At 41.9% G+C, this 12575-nt stretch overlaps 1 protein-coding gene across 3 annotated transcripts in view; it reads right to left on the minus strand.

Moving 5' to 3' along the window:
* Positions 1 to 12575, minus strand: part of CRYL1 (crystallin lambda 1) — a 103086-nt gene that overhangs the window by 25802 nt on the left and 64709 nt on the right. For all 3 annotated transcript variants that reach the window (XM_033104229.1, XM_033104230.1, XM_033104231.1), the window contains one exon: positions 4948 to 5109. In XM_033104229.1, the coding sequence (XP_032960120.1) occupies positions 4948 to 5109 (162 nt within the window). The remainder of the gene's footprint in view (positions 1 to 4947; positions 5110 to 12575) is intronic.

Consider the following 12575-nt stretch of genomic DNA (forward strand, 5'->3'; position numbering starts at 1 on the left):
ACAGATGAGTTTTCACATTCCCGTGTCCATGAGCTCAAGGCGATAGGCTGCTGGGAAGGGACTTCCAAGAGCCTGAGGGCTTGGATGGGGTCATCCGCCGTAGCGCCTCATCCTGTCACCAGGAAATCAATCCCTATTCCAGGCTCCGAGAAGGTCCTGATGATCATGGCAGCTGCCTCTTAAATTTAACCAGCAGAGAGATGAGAAGAGGGGAAGGAAGAGGAGAGAGGCTCTACTAAAGAGGGAAGAATGGCTGTTTCCTGAAATGCTCTTCCCTTTGTGACAGGGACACAGGACGGGTCTTCTGCTGTTGGTCTATGAGGAAGATAGAGAAACAGGCCTGCAAGAAATGGGGAAAACAAAGGAGAGAAGGAGACGATTTCTTTAAAGGTTAAGCGCTGGTCCCGGGCTGTGCGGGGAGGGGGCTGAGCCCTGCTGGAGGCACAAGAGGGGAGTGAGGCCCCAGCTCTTTGAGAGCTCAGGTTGAGCTGGGCGGCACAGGGGGCCTTCTCCATTCACCTCGTGAAAAGCCTGCCCGAATCTGGAACAGAGCAGAGGCATGTGATCAGGAGATACACAGCCCCGACACAGAGGCCGTTTATTCTCTCTGCAGCAGATGAAAGGAAGCTGACCTCACAGAGGAAAGGCAGACTGCCCCTTCTCCAGAAGACGCTGCAGTGAGCCGCAGTCCACTCCCAGCCTGGGGCTGGGGGCACTCCTGTCCAGGTGGACATGGCCGTACAGCTGGCTCAGAGGATTTCATCTCAGTATTTTTATCATTTCCACAGTAAAGTCCTTTCATCGATGACAAGCCCCCACCTTCTGAACTTGCCTTCCACAGAGAGAAAAATAAAAGCAGCCCCTCTGAGCGAGGAGCTGACACTCTGGAACAGGCAGTGCTGTGCGGTGTGGGAGTCACACAGATGTGTGCACTTTCCAGGCACAGCAAACCCGGAAATGGGCCATTCAAATGACTAGCCACACGAGGGCATGTTGTGTCAGGGCCAGGTGGGAAAGCGTGGCACAGGGGGCACGCTCGGCAGGGTGGGCTGGCCCAGAGCACTCTGGGCCCCACGCAAGCCGGCCTGACTTACTCCCAGCAGCAGCCGAGCTCCACGGCCCAGTGGTGCCTATGTCACAGCTACGTCCACTCTGGGTGAAATCCCTGTGGAACACCTGCATCCTTCCCCAGCAGCCCCACCTCCGGAGCATTGGTAAGAGGCAGGGAGGCACAAAGAGCAGGGGATGTGCTAAAGAGGCCCCATCAGCTCCACTGGACCGCCACAGACCGGGTGGAAAGGAAGGACAGAGGGGAACACCTTTGCAAGGTGCAGCTGAAACCACCAGTAGAAATCTGTGTGGTTTCCATGTACTGTTGACAGATTCTATGCACCAAGAGAGACTGCACCAAACTTGACCTTCAGACAGTCACTGCAAACACCACCCCACTGCCAAATGGCTGTCCTCAAGCCCTCTACACCCCTGTAGGGAGACAGGCAGAAGAGGACATTCAGCATACAAACGTCTGAGAGGAAGAATGTTGGAGACGCAGAGAATGGCTGTATCACCCTGTCTTGCTGCGCCTGTCACTTTTCCTGGCTTTAGTGTATGAAGTCCACTCTCAAATTCCATTTCAACTACCAGGGTGCTGAGAGAGCACACCCATCCACCAGTGTCCACTGGAAAGGTGCCCAAGAGAACATGTGTGACACCAAAACGCGCTGGCCAGTGGCATTTCTGTGCAGGGGTGGACAGGCAAACTGAGGGCACTAATTGGCTACCTTTTCCTTTATCCTATTTCCTGTCCAGGCAGAGGATCCTGGTGACCTGGCACCGAGCTGAGGGCAGAGGCATATGAGCCACTGATGTGCTAAGCCTCTCCTGTCTGGCATGCAGGTCTGAACAGAAAACCCTGCAGCTCCTCAAAGATTACCAGCAGCTCTGGATTACGTAGTCACTGCCCATCCAGCTCAGAATGAATTGTCCAAGATGCTTCTTGTCCTTTCCAGAGGTCAGTGGAATGATCAAAAGGTGGGTGGCAGAAGAAAGAAGGGATAAAATTCCAAAAACACTCAACCTGGATGATTTGCTTTACTTAACATCAGTTTGGGTTTAAAGTAATTGACAAAAGTAATGAGACGTTAATTTTTACAATAAAGTCTGGACTGACTTTCCCTATGCTGTTTGTCATTGATTAGGTAAGTAAAAGTGAGCAGTACTGTATGGGTATGAGGGAGAGAAATGTCACTGCTACTCAACTGTTACTGACCGAGCTACTAGTCAGAGTGCTTGTGTGACACAGAAGGATGTGAAAGGTGTGGTCTTGCCCATTAGACAGTTTAAAATTGAAGAGATGTGGTAAAAGTCTTTTCTTAATTAATTAATGTAATTATAGTTGGTATACAATATTATATTAGTTTCAGATGCACAACATAGTGATTCCACATTTTTATACCTTACAATGTGATCACCCCCTAAGTCTAGTAACCATCTGTCACGTGCACATTTATCACAGTATTATTGACTATACACCCCATCACCTTTTTCATCCAACCCTCCATTCTCCATCTCCTCTGGCAATCACTGGTTTCTTCTCTGTATCTATGAATTTGTTTCTGTTTCATTTTTTCATTTATTTAGTTTTTTAGATTCCACGAATAAATAAAATCATATGGTATTTTTCTTTCTGATTTATGTCATTTAGCATAATACCCTGTAAGTCCATCCATGTTGTTGCAGATGGCAAGATTTCATTCTTTTTTATGATTCAGTGGTATTCCATTGTGTATATGTACCACCTCTTCTTTATCCAATTGTCTATTGATGAACACTTAGGTTGCTTCCATATCATGGCTACTGTAAATAATGCTGCAACGGACATAGGGATGCATGCATCTTTTTGTATTAGTTTTCTGTTTTCTTTAGATAAATACCCAGAAGTGGAATTGCTGGGCCATAAGGTAGTTCTATTTTTAATTTTTTAAGGAAACTCCACACTGTTTTCCATAGTGGTTGCACCAATTTACAATTCCACCAACAGTGTACAGGGTTCTCTTTTTCTTCATACTCTTGCCCATACTAGTTGTTTGTTGACTTTTTGATAATTCTGACTGGTGTGAGGTGGTTTTGATTTGCATTTCCCTGAGAGCAAAGTCTTATCAAAGGATTTAGGAGGTATTTCCTGAACAATTTGATTTAGTTGTTTCCTAAATAGCCTTAGAAGTAAAAACAGTGGTTAGAAGTTGGAAGCTTTCAAGCAAGAGGCTTCCACCTTCACTGAAGCAATTAACAACTTAGTAAGTAGTTTACCGTTTCTAAGAGCCCTTTTTATGGACATATAAATATCACAGAAGCAAAGACATAATATGCTGCATAGGACACAGTCTTTGGGTGCTTCAATTAAGGTTAGAATTCTTGGTGCTAATTTCACTTGTATTTGAATATTTGAGGGGTAACCAAACATGACTGGCTTCTTCTATGTTCTATCAGTTGAAGTTGCCTTATTTCATAACCTTCCTTCACACTTTCCATTATACTTCAGTATGAGGACACCCAGACATCCAGAACTACAGAGTTCTGTAAGTCCAAGCTGTACCTCCTTGAAGAATATAAAATCTAGACAGTATCCATGACTCGCCCTTTTCCTTCACCTCCTCGAGCAAACTGGGACCTCCCGATTCCAAACTTCTCTTGCTCAGAAAGAGGAAGTTCCCTGCTCTCTGTTCTAGGGCCCCCAGCCTCACCTGGGCCCTGGTCATTTACACCTGGACTCCTGCCCCACGTTCTGTGGAGAAGCTGCCCTTCCCCTGAGCCACCTTCAGACTACCCTCCAAAGGCACCATTTCCTCTGCATCACCAAGATGCTCTGTACCTCAGCCAGTCTCAATTCTTTAGAGTAACTCTGATTCTCTACAACCCAACTCTTACCAAGCCTTCCAGCTTTCCCTTCCTGCTCGCCAAGTATGTGTGCTCTTCCAGTGCGGCTGGTCCCCTCACAGTTCTGCACACCCCATGCTTGTTCTTGGCCCAGGGACTTTCTCATACTCTTTCCCATCCTCAAACACTCTCCTCCCTCAACAGCCCAACCAGATCCTATCCAGTCTGCCCAGCTTCTTGGTGTAGCCTCTCCCCAGCCTTAACCACCGATGGCCTGGTGGAGCAAAGGGTGTGGTCATCACCACATACTGTCAGATTTATGATGACTTGAACTAAGCTAGCTTTTCTGTTCCAACAGACCATCCCAGTTCTGCAAGGGCAGGCTGAGCCCACAGTTGGTCCTCAAGAGTCCACCCAGTAATCCCTGACTCTAATTTCTCTCCTTCTAATTCCCTTTTCCTCACATTAACAGTCATCTCAAGAAGATTTATTGAGAGCTTGCATGCCAGTTCTAAACTCATTGTCCAATACGCCTCACAATGCATGCCTAGTGAATGAGTCTGCCCACTTAACTACAATGGATAGTAGACAGACGAGAAGAAGGAGGATCTCAAGAGTGGGACTCAGAATCTGCATTTTAGCAAAGCTCACCCTACTAAGTAAAGTACACAGTACAAGTGACAGATCTACAAAATCCTACTAGGTGTACATATTTTTTTAATGTAGCACTTTTTCCTCAATAGAGGAATTATTTGTTTAGTATTCTCTCTTTTCTCAGCTAAACAGTGAGCTACTTGATGGCAAGAGTCTGTAAGATTGCTGTGTCATTATGCATTAGGTATATAGAGACAATCCAAAACTTTTTGGATAAAATTCTTTTGAAAAATGCCAGTACTGTACAACTCTCTAAATACACTAAAAACCATTACACTATACAATTTGAATTGTGTGGTACGTGAATTACATCTCAACCAAGCTGTTAAAATATACCAGTGAATTGATTAATCAAAATGTATTGCTCCCAGAAACCAGAATGAGATGTGATCGGTTCTGCAGGTTGAACACACTTACCGGATGAGCCACAACACACTGCTTCACATGTGCCATCCCAGAGAACAGCCTGGAAGGCAGGAGGCATGAGGTGGAACTGCTGAGGACCACATCGTCACCCACGATTCCATCTAACTGAGCAAAAATCTCCTTCTTCACTTCGAGGTTTTCCGGAACACATTCCTGGGAAGGACAAATTCAAATCACATGATCATTGCACTTAAACCTCGAGCAAAGCAGCTTATGTTTGATTCACTCCTAAAATGAACCAAACAGAAAACCGCCAGCAAAATTTGAGGAAAAAAACAAAAAGCTGCCCCAAATTATAACTCTTGATAACTCTGGAAACTGGGCAATGCACACAGGTGAGTTGTGTTTTCTAGTTCTGTGACCCAGAAATGCCACATCTGGGCATTTATCCAAAGAAATCCAAAACATTAATTTTTAAAGACATATGAGGTCTGACAATTTAATTCGTGAACTTGCCACCGTGTACTTACATTGGCAGCACTGTAAAAATAGCTCGGTAAGGTCTCATAACCTTGGTATATCAATGTATCACAGCTGTGTTCGTGTCTACGTGTGGCGGTGTCTTGCTGAGTGGCGTTCATTATTGTTGTTGCGTGTTTTGTGTGCCATCGCGAGAATGTCTGTGCTTGAATTAGAGCAATGAACAAACATTAAATTTCTTGTTAAACTTGGCAAGAGTGGAAGTGAAATCAGGGATATGTTAGTCCAAGTTTATGGGGATAATGCCATGAAGAAAACAGCAGTGTACAAATGGATTAAATGTTTTTCTGAGCGGAGAGAACGCGTCACTGATGAAGAGCGGTCAGGGCGGCCAGTAACGAGCAGAACTAAAGAAAACTTTGCAAAAATTCATCGAATTGTGTCAAAATCATCGACTGACTGTGAGAAGCACGGCAGAGCAAGTAAACATCGACAGAGAAACAGTTAGGAAAATCTTAACTGAAAATCTTGGCATGAGAAAAAAGTGTGTGCAAAAATGGTCCTGAAGGAGGTCACCAATGAACAAAAGCAAAGGAGAGTCAAAGTTTGCCAAGACCTTTTGGAGAGGCAAGACGATGTTTTGGGCCGTGTTACCACTAGTGATGAAACATGGATGTACCAGTACAACCCTGAAACAAAGCATCAAAGTGCACAGTGGAAGTCAGCCAGTTCTCCACAACCAAAAAAGTTCGGTCAGTCTAAATCAAGAGACAAATTGATGTTGCTAACCTTTTATGATGTCAGAGGAATTATTCATTACGAATTTGTACCAACTGGACAGTTAACCAAGTTTACTATTTGGAAGTGTTGAAAAGGCTGCGCGAAAAGTTAGGTGACCTGAAGTTTTTGCCAACAATTCATGGCTCTTGCATCATGACAATGCACCTGCTCACACGGCACTATCTGTGAAGGAGTCTTTAGCCGGTAAACAAATAACTGTATTGGAACACCCTTCCTACTCACCTGGTCTGGCTGCCAATGATTTTCTTCTTTACCCAAAGATAAAGGAAATATTGAAAGGAAGAAATTTTGATGAGATTCAGGACATTAAGGGTAATACAATGACAGCTCTGATGGCCAATCCAGAAAAAGAGTTCTAAAATTGCTGTGAAGGGTGGACTAGGCGCTAGCGTCGGTGCATAGCTTCCCAAGGGGAGTACTTCGAAGGTGACTATAGTGATATTCAGAAATGAGGTATGTAGCACTTTTTCTAGGATGAATTTGTGAACTTAATTGTCTGCCCTCGTATGCACCCGTGTTCACTGCAACATTATTTACAATCACCAAGATATGGAAGCAAGCTAGGTGTCCGTCAATAGACAACTGGATTAAGAAGAGGTGGCACATATATACAATGTATTACTCAGCCATAAAAAAGAATGAAATCTTGCCATTTGCAACAACATAGATGGACCTAGAGGGAATTATGCTAAGTGAGGCAAGCCAGACAGTGAAAGACAAATACCACATGATTTCACTTATATGTGAAATCTAAAGAACAAAATAAACAAATAAAACAGAAACAAACTCATAGATACAGAAAACAAATTGATAGATGCCAGATGGGCGGTAGGTTGGGGGGCTGGGTGAAAAAGGTGAAGGGATTAAGAAGTGCAAATTGGTAGTTACAACATAGTCACAGGGATGCAAAATATAGCATAGGGAATATAGTCCATAATATTGTAATACCTACATATGGTTCCAGGTGGGTACAAAACTTATCAGGGAGAGTGCTTCATAAGGTATGTAAACGTCTAACCAACTATATTGTACACCTGAAACTAATCTAATATTGTAGATCAACTGTAATTGAAAAATAAATTTTAAGAAAATGAAAATTCTCATAATAAAAAAGCCGTCCAACTACGTGGGGGTGGAGTCTACAGACAGAATATACTCAGCACCTCAGACCGTGCTGTGAACATCAGCAGTGGCATCACCACCTTTCCCCTTGTCTGTTCTGACCATCAGATCAACTTATCATCAAGGAAAAATTTCATCTTTGGGAAACGAACAAACATATTACAGCCATAATTCTCAAAAGGTTTCTTGAGCATCCATTTCTCATTGGAAATCCTTTGGAAAAATAACTTTGTTTCTAAAAATGTAAAATTACTTGAATAGAGGTTGGGGAGGAGGATAGAGAAGCAAATTTGGATTAAAAACTGCAGACAAAAACTGCGCTGAAATTCTCACGTGTGAAGTTGGGGTGGGAGTGAGGTGACACTGTCAAACACCCAGCACCAGCCCCCAGGTGAGGGGTGTCCCTGGGAATGTGATGCCTGTGGGGGGTACTCACTGCTCCAACCCTGCAAATCCTAGAGGCAGCCTTCCCCTCCAGCCACCACCAGCTCTGGGAAATCACGCCTAGGGCCACTGCATCCCAGGGGATCCTGGCTCACCTGGAGGCAACAGGCCCTGCAGGGGAGGCATCACAACTCCCAACGTTCCCTGGTGAATTTAGGATGGTGGTTCTCAGTATGGTCCAATAACCATCAGCATCAGAATCAATGGGGTGCTTGTTAAAAATGCAAATTCTCAGGCCCCATCCCAGAACCAGATCAGAGCTTCTGGCGCTGGGGTCTAGGCATGTGCGTTTTTAACAAACATTCTGATGATTTTTGTTCCTACTAAAGTTTGAAAGCCACGATTCTAAGATGTAGGTCCAAAGTGTGGTGTGCTACCAAATACATCCTCAGGGCTCTCTCCTCCCCTAGCCCCTCTACCCCAACCCAAGGGACCAAGATGATTAACGTATTACCAGCACTTTGGTACCGGGAATAGTATCTACACCAGCAAGTACCCAGAAGGTGCAGAAGTGGAAGTACGACTAGGAATGTTTGTACTACCAAAATCACCCCTCAAAAATAAAGAAAATATTTTCAGGACTGATTTAATAATATCTAATTGTTAATAATATCTAATATTTGAAATCAGCTGTGAAATAAATATTATGAAATGAATTCCATTTCTATATCACCTACAAGATATGAAAATTTTGCTTGACGGTAGGATTCAATATTGTTTGTTTATACTTTTAAAAAATACAATCAAACCATGTGAAATTTTATTAAGAACAAAAGGTCATATAAGCACCACATCTGAAAGACAGAAGGGAAAATGCAGTCATTTAAGAACTGTAAAGCCCATTGTGTTAAATCCCCTTATCAAAAGGGGAAAAAAGCGACAGTAGCTGGCTGGTCGTATTGAGTAATTGCTGGATCAGTTAAGTCTGCGAGTTGGGTTAAGTTTAAATGGAGCCTTGTAGGAAAGCCAGAGACTAAGAATGATGCGGATACTATTTAAGGTAATAAAAGAGCCCTCGTGAATAGCCCTATTGTGAGCCTGTCATGCAGACTGTCCCCTGAAATTCTATGCCTTTCTTCAGATCGTTTGATTATCAAAGAGGCAAGAAAACTTGAACCAGAGGAAACCCAAACCTGCCACAGTGAGTTATGTAAGGGATTTTTAATGGCACATTTGCTTGAAGTTTTGTTGTTGTTGTTGTTGTTGTTGTTTTTAATAGGAACACAATTGTGCTCGATTTGCTGGGCCAGGGTTATAATGCCTTGCCCATGTCAAGCCTTGAGTTCATTTCCTCGCTATTCATCCTGGAGCCCATGCCCCTTGTCTGAGAAAGGGAGTCTGAAACACTGTTAATCAAGACCTTCATCACTGGCGGTTGATTACAAAGCTAAGAGAGGCTACAGTCATTCTCTTTGCCCTACAGGGGCTGGGATGAAAGGCAGGGAGAGTATCAAACAATGAGACAGCTGAGAACCTAACTGCAAAGCAGCCACTCTCTAAACCACAGCGAGAACCCAGCCCATGCATTCTCAACTCTACGGTGTCCTTCAGGGGTCCTTTCTAGAGAAAGCCACCAATGTGAAGTGCTAACAAAAACTCTATCACTATGGGAGGTCATTGGCTGGACTTGCAAACTCTGACAGCATTTTCAAAGCCACCAGTTATTTGCTTGTGTTTTGTTTGCTTTGAGGTGGGAGGGAAATGATATTCTCAGGCACAACCATGATGGTGGCCTGCTCTTACTTTGACAAACCAAACGAAACTTTGGGGACAAGGAAAACATAGTGTAAGTTCCCAGGTATCACAATCATTGATGGTACATCAAAAGGGGGTCACACATCTCAGGCAGCATCACATGGTTAAAAGTGGGGGTAATCTGAAATGCTACTTTTTCCCTTCCTCATAATACCAGGAGGAAACTGAATGATGGTATTACAGGTATAAATTTAATTCTATCTAACTACTTATGTTTCAAAAAGTAAATCATTTATAAACTTTCGTGTTTCATTACTAGCAAAGTGTACCTGTGACAGCCCTCATCTCATTAGGGCTGTTCTCAAGAAGCAGTATGGCCATAGCAAGTCAGCACCCTGGATATTCTCGGGAAGGAAGTGCTGGATAAGAACTCGAGTCTGAAGTTTACCCACTTGCTGTGCAACAGTATGCATTTTTCCAAAACAAATATTTTCATGGGGAAAATGAAATTTCATTGATATTTTAAAAAATCAACTCAGGCATTTTAGATAGGCGTCCTGTTGCTACAAAATCTCCATTTGCTAATGCAAACTATCTGGGCACAATCTTCAATGTGCTTTCAGGAAAGAAAGAAAGAAAAACTAAAGAAGGCTTTGGTACTTAAGGCATTTTACATGCAAAGAAGTCCTAGTAGCCAATTTTAGGGGGAAAGGCATGGCAAGAAAAGAATGATCACAAATCCTGTTGTAATCATAGCAGAAGGCAATTCATTCTCATGGTGAAGCCGGAAGTGATCTACATTGTAAAGTCTGTCTGTTAGTATTAATTAAATCTCTTGCTTCTGTCGCATTGTTGCCACCAGTCTCTCTTCACTCTTTCTTCCAAAACCACAATCTTATAAATCTATCACATTAATAGACTATGACTAGACTTCTCAAGAAGTGAGCATCATAACTACAGAAAGAGAGAGAGAGAGAAAGAGGGAGAATCTTTCTCTAAAAGAAACAGTATGTGTTAACAAAAAAGGAAGGGAAATGGTACAAGGTTTCAATATTACAGGAAATAAACGGCACTATTCCTTGACCAGAGGTTCATTTTTTTTCCTTAAAAATCAATTAAAATTGTTTTAAAAAGCACTTATTCTAATCCTAAACAAAGTCCTACAACGATACAGAACAAATCATACCCAATCAAAAGAGAACTTTCCAAAGTAAAAATTAGTACAGACAGGACTCAAGGACGTTACTTCCCGGGGATTAGGTGTTATGGTTAGCAAGATTATTGTGGTTTGCTTTAAATAGCAGTCCTTTCTCAGGGTACCACATGTGTCAACTGCTGTCCTGTTGATGTGTCTATTCCATCTTCATTCCAATGATTTTTATTTGTACCTTTTGTGAAATCATTTATTTAGAATTGAGTTACAATGCTTGACATGAAAAAAATAATACAATTAAAGATACTGCAGTTAAGCCTGCAATTAGCAAATAGTTTTATGGCATTTCTAAATAATATTTGTCATGAGAAGTAAGATTTTTAAATACAAAGTTTTTTATTTAACAAAGTTCTGGGGATAGCATGAAACACAAAATGGAGAAGATTCTCTAAGTAAGGCATGACGAATGAATTGTGAAGACGAAAATAGAAAATAAAAAAGTTAACATGAAGGACATCACATCAGTCACTAAGAGTATTTATTATTAGTGAGGAATATCTTTAAATTCCAGTTAACAAATGAGACTGAGAGAACTACATAAGTTATTTTTACGTAAGTTTTTTGGTTCTGTATTGGACCATGTGCATTTCCATCTGTGACCTCTCTGTTTCTAACGTAGCAATTCTCAAAGCAGCAGAGAACAGAGGGAGAGAGAGTCTACTTGTGAGGTTCAGGGGTAAAACATGGAAATAAAGTACAATCCTCTTGTTGAGAATAATTTCACTAGATAGTTTTAGCCAAAGCACTGTGATTGCTATGAGTGAAACAACAGTTTGCATTCAATATATTTTGTTGGATAACAGCCACTGTTTTATGAAAACGTTCTCAGTTTTGAAAACTTAGATTAGTTTTATAACATCATACAACTAGTTTCACTTGCGACCATGTATATGTTTAACTATAAAATAACTTCAGAGTATTTTCAACAGTATTAGCATTGTCAAGGCAACAGCTATCCATATCTTGACTCCATCTGTCCATAGGAGAAACCAAAAAGTGAAACCATTTATGCCTACAGTTGCATAAGTGCAACATAGCTTTAAAAAATTTGTGTTAAGTAGTCTAAAAGGTAGGCTTTTTTCATCTCAAAGTGATACACTCTTTCTGGTTGCTGGAACAAGGCATTTGCAGTAAAGAAAATTACTTTAACTAAGAATAGAGGTTTTCAACATTAGCTGGGCTTATAAACTTCAGATGGGAATTTTATTACATTTTTTAGAAGAAAGTCAGGCCATTTTTATTACTTTAAAAATACAAATGATTACCTTTTAAACACATTTGTTTTATTTAGCTTTGACAATCAGACCTTATGTTCATCTCTTCCTGATTCCTTTCTTACCCAATCTCTCTTCCTTATCTATGTCACTGAAGAGAACCACAATCTTGCTCTTTTTTTAATACGAGGTTTATAACTCTATCTGTAATAATAAACATTCATTTCTCTTTATTTTAAACATTTTTCTTTTAAAAAATGACATCAAGTCGCTTTTTCTTTAATGGTCCTTATTTGAGCTTATCTGTATCAGTAATTGCTTAATACAAGCACTTGTAGTAACCTAGCCCTCAATTTCTAATGTGACTCTGGCCCATGGCAGTACAAGATGAGTATACACTCAATTACTGGGAATATTATGTTTGTCCCATCTTATTCTACTAAACATTCAGAAAGCCACCAAGCTGTGTGCTCCTACCACACACTGTATGAAGAGGCGTGTCCTACCACCCCGAGGTCCTGGAATATCAGTCCTCTCCACCCCACAAGCATCAGGTTCCTGGAAGCATCAGAGTCAAGGGAAGGCCTGGTGGGACCACTACTTCAATGACTTGCATTACCAGGCCATGAAAACTGAGGTGCTCAGGCATGGCCCTTTAACAGAAGTCCTGATATTTCACTTCCCACTCAGAAAGCACAACAGATAAATGA

The sequence above is a fragment of the Rhinolophus ferrumequinum genome, chromosome 4 (assembly GCF_004115265.2).
Source record: "Rhinolophus ferrumequinum isolate MPI-CBG mRhiFer1 chromosome 4, mRhiFer1_v1.p, whole genome shotgun sequence".
Taxonomy (NCBI): domain Eukaryota; kingdom Metazoa; phylum Chordata; class Mammalia; order Chiroptera; family Rhinolophidae; genus Rhinolophus; species Rhinolophus ferrumequinum.